The 14,448-nt window shown below is 38.5% G+C and overlaps 1 protein-coding gene across 3 annotated transcripts in view; it reads right to left on the reverse strand.

The window, feature by feature from the left end:
• Positions 1 to 8,309, reverse strand: part of PGGHG (protein-glucosylgalactosylhydroxylysine glucosidase) — a 70,186-nt gene extending 61,877 nt beyond the window's left edge. For 2 of the 3 annotated variants that reach the window (XM_063438774.1, XM_063438773.1), the window contains exons 1-5: positions 8,057 to 8,309; positions 4,179 to 4,386; positions 3,522 to 3,951; positions 1,866 to 1,985; positions 623 to 754 (exon numbers count right to left, since the gene is read on the reverse strand). In XM_063438774.1, the coding sequence (XP_063294844.1) occupies positions 623 to 754; positions 1,866 to 1,985; positions 3,522 to 3,951; positions 4,179 to 4,386; positions 8,057 to 8,309 (1,143 nt within the window). The remainder of the gene's footprint in view (positions 1 to 622; positions 755 to 1,865; positions 1,986 to 3,521; positions 3,952 to 4,178; positions 4,387 to 8,056) is intronic. The other variant, XM_063438775.1, reaches the window with a different exon arrangement.
• Between the last annotated feature and the right edge of the window lie 6,139 nt (positions 8,310 to 14,448).

The following is a 14,448-nucleotide window of genomic DNA, read 5'->3' on the forward strand; positions in this document are numbered from 1 at the left end:
TGTACATTTCCTATTGTGACCACTAGAGGGAGTGGTTCCTTTCTGATCTATACCCTTTACCTTTATCATTTTTAAATCAGGTAAATTTATGTGTGTGCTACTTCATACTAATGACACTAAAAATACATGGGGCTCCTTGGTGTGAGCAGGAATTTAACACCAAAACTGTATGGTTTTCCTTGTAGTCCTAAACACATTAAAGTCCACTCTGTGTAGGCTTGCATGGAATGTCCTAACATCGGGAGAGTACCGAGAGTACCTGTAGGATGGATTTCCCAAGTATCCAAATTAATCTAAAAAGAGCAAGAATTAGCTTGCTAGAATCAGACATGCCAAAATGGGGTACATTTTTGCTGTGGCAAGCCTATAAATCATATGATTATATATTGACACAAAATCCCCATTATTTTGCCTAAAACAAGTGATTTTAAATAACTGTTTAGTTGAATAAGTGTGCTGAATTCTGTATTGTGTATAAATTTGGTCTCAGCAGCACCCTTATATTGTATACATGTTTAGGTGAGTGCAGCCTTCCTGGTTTCATAATATTAAAATAATGCATATTAGTTTTAAAAAAAAAGAGATTCGAACTGTTTGTAAAATAATATATTGTTATCATTACCTTTGTCATGTGATAATATTGTTTGAATGCTACTAAAACATCTCCATTAATATGAATTTCTTGCTCTCCATAAATTTTCTCTGGGCAAACTTCATACCCTGTTAAAGCACTCTCCCAGGGGAATTTAGCACCCTAAAACAAAATAAAAGCCAAACATAAAAATATAATTTTACTATGTTGTTTATTCCCTAGTGTAACCAACAAAAGCATTTTTTATTTTTATTTTTTACTTGTGCATCACACTAATCATGACCATTCGGCTTTCAAACATGTAGTCTATTTTTATTTATTTATATTTTATATTCATTTTATTTGGTAAATTAAACTGGACAATTATCCTGTAAATTATATTTAGTTTTGTGTAACTCATAAAGAAATGCAATATACCAATGTTGCAGCATAAGAAACATCTCAACAAATTTAGAGCTTTAATTTCAAATACCTTAGACCAATGTTTCCCAAACCAGTCTTCAAGACCCACCAACGGTCCAGGTTTTGTCAGTATATCCATTGGAATAAAACAGGGGAATATATAAATCTTTGATTGTTGGTGGGCCATGAGTACTGGTTTGGGAACCATTGCCTTAGACATTAATAGAACACTAAGTATCAATACAACTTTAGCCTAATGAAGTGCTTTTGGTGTATAAATCTTGTCACTGCAGTCTCACTATTCAATCCTCTGCCATTTAGGAGTTAAATTATTTTGCTTACACAGCTCTTGTCACTCACCTGGCACTCATACAGCTTTCCTACCCACGTCCCAGAAAATTACCTAATTTTATTTAGCTTCCCTTCCATATACATTGTGTTTAATTTATAATTTCTTATCTCCTGCTCTGTTAATTTTCTGCTAGAGCCTCTGTGTGTGATTAAAGTTAAGCAGAGCTGGATATAAGAAGTTCTAAAGTAAACACACTGCTGTAGAAATGAAACTTTTGTTTTTAATAGAGGCTGTGTGAGTCACTGCCAGGGGTAGTGTGGCTAGGGGTGTACAAACAAAATTATGTAACTCCCAAACAGCAGAGAGGAGTAGTGAGACTGCTGGGGCTTGAGTTGAGATAAGCACTATAGTGTGTTGTTGTGGTTATGGTTCCAGGTGTACCCTAATGTAAGTAGTCAAACCATTTTAGAATGGTTTGATTTCCCACCTGTGATCTTCCCAGCACTACTCATCACCTTCCTATATACAAAATGTATGCTTTATAATCAAGTCACAAATCATGTATTGTTTCCCACTCACCTTATATCCTTGTTGCTTTGCATTCTCCCCCGCACCACTCAGAGTCCTAATTCTGTATTTCAGAATGTGAGCAGCCATTTCTGGATAAAATAATAGAATATTGGGATATATCCAAGTGTCCTAAAACAACAGAGAAACAGGCAATAATACAATTTGTAATACATAACCTACTAAAATTACTGGTCTTTTACTAAACACATAAAATTCAGTAAAAAGGAATGCGGCAAAATTTATTTATAAAATATTTTACCAGGAAAGATACATTGAGATTTCTCTTGTTTTCAAGTATGTCCTGGGTCCACAAAACATTGCATTGATACAATAGGGTGCAATAAAATACAAAAACAATATTAATACACAATATATACTAAATTTAACATAGAAAAGGTAGGAAATATCTAATCAACCATGACAGGTGCATTCTGTTTTGAGGTATTTAGAGAGGGATCTCTTAAAGGACTTTAGGCTTGGGGAAGATTTTAAAGTGTGCGGGAGGTCGTTCAATAATTACAGTCCTCTGTAGGAAGAGGAGGATCAAACCGCTTTCTTTTTGTATTGAGGTAGACTAAATAAAGTGCTGGTACTGGATCGGAAGTTATGGGAGGTGGGAACAGCCGGGGAGAGCATTCTGCTCAGGTAGGGTGGGAGCTTCCCAGAAAAGCTCTTAAACACAAGGCTGGAAAGATGAAGGGTGCATCTGGATTCCAGCGACAGACAGTTTAGTTATTTTAGCATGTCACAATGGTGGTTTCTGTTATTACATTGTAGAACAAATCTGCAGAACAAGTTATACAATGTATTTAGTTTATTAAGGTGGCTTTGCGGTGCAGGTGCATATACTACAACCCCATAATTAGAGTTGAGCGAATCCGAACTGAAAAGTTCGGGTTCGTACCGAACATTAGGTTTTTTGGACCTTGGACCCGAACACGGACATATCACTGTATGTTCGGGTTGGAGTTCAGTGTTCAGCGATTTAATGGCGCAAAGGCTGCAGGGCAGCCAATCAACAAGCGTTTGACTCGTGTGCCCTTAGAAGCCATCACAGCCATGCCTACTAATGGCATGGCTGTGATTGGCCAGTGCAGCATGTGACCCAGCCTCTATATATATATATATGCTGGAGTCGTGTAGCGCCACACGCACATGCGGTCTTATTAATGTAGGGAGAGGATGCTGCCGCTGATAGGGACAGCTTAGTTAAGAATTCTGCAAACTAGTACATTAGTGGGGTGGGGTGCACTTCATATCGGAGAGTCAAATAGAATCGTCAAATATTGCTGTCACATTGCAGTTTTAAAACTTAAATTTTTTTGGGTGCTAAAAAGTACATTAGTGGGGTGCACTTCATATCTGAGAGTCTAGAAAATCTATACAAATTTATTTTTATTTGTAACTGCAAAACAAAAATGGAAAAAATAAACTTGAGTGCTTAACATACTGAATAGTGGAAATTGTATTGCTTGTGTCACATAACGGTTCAATGCTAATAGCTAGAGGCAGATTAAGTAGTAAAAAAAATTTCAATAAGTGACTGAGAAATATTACTCCGTTATTTTTTTCTAAATTACTCTATAAAAAACATGGTGCCATCATTTCTACAGTACTTTATACTGAACTAAACATGATGTTTACAAACAACTCAATGTACCTCACCTGATCCCAGAAAACATGGCCCCAGTAATCTTCATTTCTGCTTCCATTGGATAGACCTCCAGGGCTAATGCCATGAAATTCATCTGTAGAGCCCAGGGGTGGAAGGGAGCTTAGCAGATAATAGAGACATCCATAAATAATCGGTTTCAGATCCAATGAACTTTCAATGTCTATGCAACTTCCCATCCATAACTCATCCCAAGCCTTTTCATGGGAGAGATATAGCTGACCTTCATCAGATAGTGCTTGTCCCTCAACAAACTTTTCTTTTACGTCTTTTTCAGACTCAGACACTGCTGTAAGGAACACCCAAGATTTCTCCAGCTCAGTTTCCAGAACCAGTGACTGAGGTACTGCATTCCAAATCATATGAATAGACTTTCGTGGACATGATTCAACCTCTGGGACAAGAATATTTCCATAGATATACCTGAAACAAAGATCAAAGCAGAAGCATAATATATAAAAATAGATGTTTCCGTTCCACAATGGTTCATTTAATACATTAAAAGAGGAACTGTCATTTTCCTGGGGAGGTTAATGAATATACTTTAAGTACATTACAGACTATATCACATTTACATTTGGTCAATTTCTAACACATATACCACCAACATTGTAGTAACAACCCCGGATCCAACCTATAGTTCAACTTACTGAGCTTCATGGAAAGTATGACCTATATGTAGCTCCAGGTCCTGGCTTTCAACTTTCATTTCAGTTTGGAGATTTAAGCTGACTGGACTGGATTCTCCTGTACGTTTTAATGTTATAATGTTGACCAATAGGTGGCTGTGAGAGCGATGAGCGAAGATCTGCTGAGTTGCTGTAAATGAAGAGCACTGGAGGATGTGGCTAAACGTACCTGAGTGGGCCATGAAACAAAGCAAAATTATACTGAATGATGTGTACATTTAAAGATGCTAATACCCAATTGCTACATCACGTACTATTTTATGTAAATAACTGCAAGATTGCTGTTTGAGCTCACATGTCAGCCCTCAAATTGGCAAATAAAAAGAAAATCTCCTGTCAATCAAGGTATACAAGCCGCAGGCAGATTTATTGGTTCAAAATAAAGAGAAGCAATGTTTCGACCTGATACGAGGTCTTCGTCAAGCCCTCAAATGTGGGCATGAAACTAAAATGTAGTGGAATATGTGTTATCAGAGAGATTACTTCACAAAAATATCTCACACGTCTGAGTTAAAGGGAGAATATTGTATTTTAAAAATGTAAAAAAGTGAAATAAAAATCTAAAATACTTTCACATTTTTGTAGCGATACATATGTACATGTCACGTTCACAGTAAATGATGTGGAACACAACTGCAGATTTCTTAGGACTTTGATCTTTTATTAAGACACGTAGATGGAACTGAGACTTCAGTTCCAGAATTACAATTACTGTTTCTTTAAATAATAAACGGTTTGTTTCATTTAGCATTGACAAGGTTCAGAATTCATTAGAGTCCGTTATTCTTGTTAACAGTTCAAATTATAAGAGATTAAATACATTGGAATTATCAGTAGCAAGAATGGTGCAGCAAAACTTAAATAGTACTTGTTTTGAGGGATGCTGTAGCAGGCTTGCTGAACAACTTAACAGCAGACTTTAGTATGATGAAATAAGATTTATCTGTAGCAAGACAGGTACAGCTGAACTTGAATAGTACTTGATTTGAGGAAAGCTGTAGCAGGCTTGCTGGAGAACTTATAGATAGCAGACTTTAGTAAGTTGAAATAAATCTTTAGCATTGGTAGCTCTTAACTCAGAGACTGTAAGTTACTTAACTTATAGAAGTAGAGGGATTGTGTCCCCAGCTCTCCTCAGAGGCGGTTGCTTCAGTGAATGGTTGCCGAGAGTGCTGGTAGTTGTCTGTGATGAGGAGAGATGATGGGGACTTGAATATTCCTCCAGTCCGGTCTAGTAGCGAGTGGTCGTCTCTGCGAGGTATGTGAGCCGGTGAGTTTGGCGCGGTTCGCGTTTCAATAATCCAGCGTCTATCAGCTGGTGCGGTCGCATTAAATAGCAGACCGCGGCAATGGGGGTGTGGCTAAGCTCCGTCAAACCCGGAAGTATGAGGAGACATCGGGAGGCTTAAGGCCTGACAGTACAACTCCTATCCATTAGAGATTTAACCCAACAAAATATTTTACCTCTTGCAGTCCAATGTCAGATTAGTACCAAGATACTCCGTGCCGGGTGCCACGAATGTGAGTGGCATGCACTTTCATGGCACTCTGCACAGAGGACTGAAGGTACTCTCTAGGGAACATTCGATAATGGACCGCCAGAGGTAAAATATCTTGTCAGAAATATTCCGACATAGGACTCGAAAGTGTTAAAGCAATGATGCTGAACATTTTTAGACATGACAGCCATTCAGATCTCTTAATATACAGGGCAGAAATGTATAACAATGTGTCTATTGTTCTGGGATTAGGTCCACAATTGTAATATTTACATTAGCTGTAAATGTCAAAAGGTAATGAAGAGACTTTTGGGAACACAAATCTCCTTCACAGTGGCTCTTTGCAAAACAGATTCATTAAATCTTGCACTTATTTTGCACAATGTTTTGCAACCACAGTCAAGTATGCAACTGAACCTCACTAATTATTTGTGCATTCTACCCACCATAACTTGTATACAAGAAAATATTCATTATATAACACTGCAGCAATAAATGCATCTTAGACTTTCTATATTTCTAAGAAGAACTGTTGCATTTTATGTACAGATTTTTTTTTATTTTGTATAAAAATAATGTCTTTAGCTTTCATATGTTATGCTTCACTGTGTTGGGGAAAAAATGATGAGAGTATTACTTATTCTTCAAAAAAACTTTAATGGATATCTTCATATTTTACTCTGTACATAAAATGTATTGGCTCCTATTTGCCAGAAGAGTACAATAAGGGAATGCAAAGACTATATATTATCCGAGTCTGCTAGGCTTACAGTCAATCCTGAACATAGTAGTTAGTGTATCAGGTAGGTGTTAAAAGATAAAATCAATACAATCTAAAACAGTGAGTAAAATGTTCAATCTTTGTATCAATGGAATCTAGTCATTCCAGAATGCATAGTAATACTGCTACAATTTAATACTATCAGGCTTAGTAGCCAATGTGAATATTCAAAGCGAATTAAAAGTGAATTTCAAATGTAAGGCTAATGACACCAAACTGGAAACATAGTTTACTTTGAGACTTTTTCTGCTTCAACTATTTTGACCTTAAACTTGAAATTCGCTTTGAATGCTGACTTTGCATTGAATAACTTTGTAAATGTTATGTTTTAATTTGATTTGCCGGTAGATAGCATGCTAGTACAAGAAAGTGAATCACTTCCCAAAGATAAAACTAGTGAGTCATCAAAGATTTATGTTTCTTGGACCTGAGCATTATTCTCTGATAAAATATCTGAGAAAAGAATTATATAAATTTAAAAGAATTAATTTGTAGTCAAAATTAGACCTGGAAAAATTCTCCAAATTTTTTTTCCCACTTTTCATGTTTGACCTACATTTCCTAGTGAATTGTCCATAATGCCACAGTTTAGTGAATAAATCCAATTATATTATTTAAGCTTAGTAACAGTGATTATGTACAATGAGTACTGTCACAGAAGAATGCATGTTATTTTTTCTAAACACAACCCTTTAAGAAGTGGTCATATCATCCAAAATATCATATTTAACTAAACCAAAACAATTGACTACAAACATTGTACTAGAAAAATCACCAGCAAAGATATAAGAGATTTAGGGACGGACTTCCCACAAGGACACCAAAACCATGTCCTCGGGGCAGCAGGCAGGAGAGGGACAGCATGTCTGGTGGAATTTCAAAAAGATCTCCCTCACCAGCCAGCAGATTCTCATGCCATAGGGAGCCCATCGAGCTTGAAGTTTCATTGAACAGGAAATGGCAGTTTGTCCTTGGTAAACCATTTTTAGGGAATTTGCCAGGACTTGATGAATATATGTGTTGCCAAGGCTTATGGATGTTCCTTTGTTGGAAACACCGTGGACTTATTAACCCCTTAAGGACAGATGACGGATATATTCCGTCATGATTCCCTTTTATTCCAGAAGTTGTGTCCTTAAGGGGTTAAAAAGCTATGAGGAGTCCAACACAGAGGTTAGGAACCTCTGCTGGGCCATATTTATCCTCGTTGTCAGTTTCCTCAATGCACTTACCTCCCATGCCCATTATCGGCATATCTCAAGTTATAGACTTTGAGAAGTCCCCCTTGGGCACAGAAACTTAAGAAATCACATATCTACAATTATCCTAGAGTTCCAAGTTTGACATGCAAATGAGCACAGAAAGGCATTGTGTTTCAGACTTCATCTTGCATTGCTACAGATACCCTCAGCAATGAATGTAGTTTTAAATAGTGTTCGTTGCAAAAGGACAATCAGTTGTCAGTCATAATGGTTTATGGGAACAGGCATCTATTTTTTATACTGTTTTATAATTTTGCATAATTTCCATTTCAGATATTTAGGGTGAACACGTTTTACCTGTTTTGATACTTAAAGAGAAGCTTTCATCTACAATTTCTTCTTTGGTTGCACAAAGCCTAACGCTCAGAGGACTGGGTACATCTGCTCTGTGGCAATCACCAACAGCCCCATTGTAAAGACCATTAACATGAAGAACATCTCCAAAAATGCGAGTGCCAAGATATCCATTTGCCACTGTTGTCATGAGACGAGGGTCTGATGGTAATGAGTTGGTAGAAAATGTCCATGGGTCATTCGTCACCTGTGACATTTTTTTTTTACTACAAGAAAACAATAATCAATAAGGGAACAAAATCAGTGATCATAAAAGTACCCTGTACAAATCATCTTTTACTTGATTATTTTGAACTTTCCAAATATGTATTTTGTTAATGGTTAGGCAACAGTGTTAATTGACTTCCACTTATCCTTGACATTCATCTCTCTAAATTTAAAATCGACACAGTCAACTCCCTCCCCCAGTCCAAAATGTACCTTGCTCATGTACAGACTCCAAGGAGACCGGTGTGTTGCAATTCTACTGTTCTCCCTGGGCACCTTCTGTTCAGGTATAAAAGGTGTGACCATCTGACAATAAAATCAGCTCTTTACCCTTGACTTAGTCTCGGCTAGTGTTTGGGTGAGACAGCTATAACCCAGCAGCAAGGTTTAATCATTCTGGGCTATAAACATAACGGAAAAGGGGACCTTGGCGGTAACAACCCAGATACTCGTGGGTATACTGCCACACATCTATATAGCTCCCTCTGAATGAATTTTTTTTTCCCCCTCAATGCGTCAGTTTTCATAAAATAAAGAAACTACTTTTCCTGACAAAACTTGACAATGTGCAGAAGTCCAAAAAGCAGACATCATTGACAGAGGTTAACACAATAGCTGCAATCAAGTATTGAGATCTGGCACAAGGAAGAAAAGATAATTATACTATGACCAGCCTTAACATTAAAACCATAGACAGGTGAAGTGAATAACAATTATTCTATTGTAACAATTACAATGGCACATGTCAAGGGGTGGGATATACTGGGCAGCAAGTGAACAGTCAGATTCTTAATTTCATGTGTTGGAAGCAGAAAAAATGGGCAAGCGAAAATATCTCAGTGACCTTGAAAAGGGCCAAATAGGGATGGCTAGATGACTGAGTCAGAGCATTTCCAAAACGGCAAATCTTCTGGGGTGTTCTCTGTGTGCAGTGGTCAGTACCAACCAAAAGTGATGCATTGAAGGACAACCAGTGATCAGGCATCAAGGTCATGAGCTCACAAGGCTTATTGATGCACATGTTCAGCGAAGGCTAGACCGTCTGGTCCCATCACACAAAAGAGCTACTGTAGCTCAAATTGCTGGAAAACTTAATTCTGGAAAGGTTAGAAAGGTGTCAGTACACACAGTTCACAGGGTTCTTGCTGTGTATTGGGCTGCATAGCCACAGACCAGTCAGAATGGCTATGATGATGTAGCGGTACTTATCCTTTCCAGGGGCCGGCCGGGGTCCTCTGTTCGAGCCGCGCGCGGTCCTGCTGCTGCACGAGCCGCGCGTGGCTCATCCGACGGCTGGAACAGGAAGGCGGGCAGTGACCACGAGAAGCGGTCACATGTCCCGCCTGACTTTAAGAGTGCGCCGCGGGTCTCGGGCGCGCTCTTAAAGGGACAGTGGAAGCCTAAATTGGAAAAGGCCTCCCATTGGTCCCTGTCATGCCACACTCCCCATACACTTACCTTTTGGGGGCGTGGATATGACAGGGGCCCAATCAAAATAGGTGTTTAGTTATATATACTCACCTTTTTCCCTTAGTTCCTTGCCCTATCGTGTTTTCTGTTTCAGTTCCCTTTAGCGCTTGTTGTATTCAGTTGTGTTCCTTCGTACTTGACCTTGGCTTTGTTTTCTGACTACATTATCTTTTTATCCTTATCTGTTCTGTTTGCTGGCTTGCTATTTACGGTGTACCAGACCCGGGCTAGTCCTAGTTTACGCTGTCTCTTTGTGCCCTTGACCTCGGATCGTTCCTGACTCTGTACTTCTCCTATATACATCGAGTCCGGCCACTCTAAGGTCCGGTAGACGTATCTCCCCTCTGTGTTGTCTTCTGTTTAGCTGAATCCTGCGTGTTGGGGTATATTTCCGTTACAGATGACCCCTGTACACTGGCAAAAGTGTCTTCAATGGGGATGTAAGTGTCAGAACTGGACCACAGAGCAATGTAAGAAGGTTGCCTGAATCATATTTTTCTTTTAGATCAGGTGGATGGCTGGGTGCATGTGTGTCATTTACCAGAAGAAGAGATGGTAGAAGGAAGCACTAAGGATAGAAGGCAGGCAGACATAGGCAATATTAGGTTTTAGGGAATGTTCTGCTAGGACACCCTGGGGACTATCATTTATGTGGATGTTACTATGACATATACCACCTACCTAGAGATGGTTGAAGACCAATTGTGCACATCCATGGCACTGGTGTTCTTTGATGGTCTCTTTCAGCAGCGTAATGCACCCTACTACACTGCAAAAATGTTCAGGAATGATTTGAGGAGCATGACAAAAAGTTCAAGTTGACGCCTTGGCCCCCAAATTCCAAAGATCTCAATCCGATTGAGCATCTGTGGGGTGTGCTGTAACTACAAATCCGATTCATGGAGGCCCAGCGTCGCAACATGCAGGACATAAAGGATCTGCTGCTAATGTATCGGTGCCAAATACCACAGGACACATTCAGAGGTCTTGTGGAGTCTATGCCTGGAAGCATCAGAGCTATTTACACAGCTAGTTTTAAAATTGTGGCTGGTCAGTGTAAATAAAGGCAAGTGGCAAGGAAAGACAAGGAATGTCACTAGGAATAATTGGACATACTGGTATCTCGGGTCATTCAGAAACTCTGCAGCACGGACAACCCAGAGTGGGACTGACAAGGCTGCAGATTTCCATAGAAATTTACACTTTTATACATTAACCAGGTTACACCACCAGTATATTGCCGCCACGTACTCCCTTTCCTAAGGTGAAGTAGCTCGATCGACCATGAGAGTAAATATCGCTGGTATAGCCTCCCCCCCCACACACATTAGTCGAGACTGCGTGCTAGGAGTAGATCTGTTTATTGCAGGCAAGCATTCTCAATTTATACATACAGTACACTCCTCCCTGTGCCTGAGAGATAATTGAGTCGGGAAACTTACAACCCAATTATCTCCCAGGTAAAGAAAAATATTTAAAAAATGTAACCCATTAGTGACCAGACCGTTTTTCAATTTTCTTACCGTTAAGGACCAGGGCTGTTTATACATTTCTGCAGTGTTTGTGTTTAGCTGTAATTTTCCTCTTACTCATTTACTGTACCCACACATGTTATATACCTTTTGTCTCGCCGTTAAATGGTCTTTCTAAAGATACCATTATTTTCATCATATTATATAATTTACTATAAAGAAATTGTAAAATATGATTAAAATATGATTTACCCCCCAAATCTGTTACGTATCTACAACCGCCAAAAAACACCCATGCTAAATAGTTTCTCAATTTTGTCCTGAGTTTATAAATACCCAATGTTAACACATTCTTAGCTTTTCTTGGAAAGTTATAGGGCAATAAGTACAAGTAGCATTTTGTTTTTTCAAAACCCTTTTTTTCCCCAAAATTTAAGCAAGTTACATTGTAACACTAATTACTGTCAGGAATCCCTGAATCACCCATACATGTATATATGTTTTAAAAGAAGACAACCTACGGTATTAACCCCTTAAGGACCAAACTCCTGGAATAAAAGGGAATCATGACATGTCACACATGTCATGTGTCCTTAATGGGGTTAAACTTGGGGAACACACAAAGAATAAAACGTTGCCATGTTTTTATTGAACACACCATTTAAAACATTCACAGGTACCACACTGGTGACAAGCCCAAGCTTGGAATATGCTCCATTGACTACAACCCTCTGTTGCCTGTCACTCAGCCACTGCCTTACACATTTAACAATATTGGAATCCAAACTTAAACATTTCAATTTATTGATAAGCCTTCTATGTGCAACAGTGTCAAAAGCCTTATTGAAATCTAGGTAAGTAATGTCTACTGCACCACTCTGATCTATTATTTTAGTTACCCAATTAAAAAAAAATAAATAAGATTAGTTTGGCATCATCTCCCTGAAGTAAACCCATGTTGTCTCTGATCTTGAATTCCATGTGTTTTTAGATGTTCAACAATCCTGTCCTTTAACATGGTTTCCATTACTTTCCCCACTACTGAAGTAAGGCTTACTGGCCTATAGTTGCCCGACTCCTCCCTACTACCTTTCTTGTGAATGGGCACAACATTCGCTAACTTCCAATCTTCTGAGACTACTCCTGTTAACAATGATTGGTTAAATAAATATGTTAATGGTTTTGCTAGTACACCACTAAGCTATTTTAATAACTTGGGGTGTATTCCATCAGATCCCATTCACTTGTTTGTCTTTACTTTTGACAGTTGAAATAGAACCTCTTCCTCTGTAAACTCACATGTAACAAACGACTCATTTGTCCTTTTTCCTAACTGAGGTCCCTTTCCTATATTTTCATTTGTAAATACTGAACAAATATATTCATTGAGGTAGTCAGCTAGACCTTTATCCTCTTCTACATACCTTCCTTCTTTTGTTTTTAATCTAACTAATCCTTGTTTTACTTTCCTTTTCTCATTAATGTATCTAAAAAATGTTTTGTCCCCTTTTGTTACTGACTGTGCTATTTTCTCTTCTGTGTGTGATTTGGAAGCTCTTGTAACTTGCTTAGCCTCTTTCTGCCTAATCTTATAGATCATTCTGTTTTCCTCACTCTGTTTTTTTTATAATTAATAAATGCTAACTTTTAGTTTTTTACTATTTTGGCCACATCTGCAAAGTACCACAGTGATTTCTTTAATTGTTTGCTTTTACTGACAAGCCTAATGCAATTTTCTGTTGCCTGCAGCAGTGCAACTTTTAAATAATCCCATTTCTCTTGGACTCCATTTAAATTGCTCCAGTCTGATAATGACTCCTTTACACATATTCTAATTTTAGAAAAGTCTTTTTTTTTTTTTAAAGTCTAAAACTTTTGTTTTTGTGTGGTGTCACAGTTCTTATATTAAACCACACTGACTGATGATCACTGGATCCTAAACTTTCACATACAGTAATATCTGATACCAAATCTCCATTTGTTAACACTAAATCTAGTATGGCCTCTTTACGAGTTGGCTCCTCAACTACATGTTTTAGAAACAATCCCAGTAGGGAGTTTAGAATATGTGTGCTCCTGGCACAGGCAGCTATTTTTGTTTTCCAATTCACATCAGGAAGATTAAAGTCACCCATGATGATAACTTCCCCCTTCATTGTCATTTTAGCTATTTCCTAAACTAGTAGATAATCTAACTCTTCTATTTGTCCTTGGGGCCTATTAATCACACCTACACGAGTTACTGTGTGATTACCAAACTCTAACGTAACCCAAACGGACTCTTTGTTCGCCTCACTAACTTATATTAGGCTAGATTTTATGCTATCCTTCACATACAGGGCCAGAGTCTGAAGAGATTGTTTCGTATCGGTAATATTGGTATATTTTGTCTACTAGTTCTTTGTTGCTCGGGCTGTATATCGATTTCCAGTGAAGTGCTAGAAGATTTCTGGCCGCCAGTCTGATCAAAGTGGCAATTTTCCTGATTTCCAATCTCCAGGTATCGGGAAATATCAGAAAGAGACCTATTGTAGGTGTAAGAGAGTATGTTTCAACTGTTTCATCTTGTAATAGTGTGTGTACTTGTGTCCGGAAGGGTTTGATATCATTGCATTCCCACCATATGTGAGTCATGTGACCCTCATCTGCACCGCATCTCCAGCATTTAGGATCTATTGCGGGGTATATTTTATGCAGCTTTTGTGGAGTGAGGTACCACCGAAAAACCACCTTCTTGTGAGCTTCAACATGAGAGAAGCAAGATGTGATGCCCGTAATGCATTTAATGCTTTGAGCCATTGTTCCTCTGTGAACTTGGGTATTCCTTCATTCTCCCATTGTGTTACATATTTAAAAGAGCTAGGTGGAGCTTTGTTTAAGAGGGTCTGGTAACAGATAGACAAAGCTTTAGGTTTCGTTGGGGCTGAGAGACATCTATTGTGGAGTAGCATGACGGGATTATTTTGTGGGGTGGACTCGTCCGTTGGGAACGTGACTTTGGTATTTATGATGCTCTTTAGCTGAAGGAATGAGAAAATAAGTGAGTTAGGTAACTTGTATTTCTGTTGTAGATCAAGGAAGGGTAGAATCGTTGATTGAGAGCATAGATCACAATTTTTTTTTACACCCATACCCAGGGCCGGATTAACATAGGGGCTGATGGTGCTGCAACTCCAGGCCCATGGA

Source organism: Pelobates fuscus, chromosome 12 (genome assembly GCF_036172605.1).
Source record: "Pelobates fuscus isolate aPelFus1 chromosome 12, aPelFus1.pri, whole genome shotgun sequence".
NCBI classification, from domain to species: domain Eukaryota; kingdom Metazoa; phylum Chordata; class Amphibia; order Anura; family Pelobatidae; genus Pelobates; species Pelobates fuscus.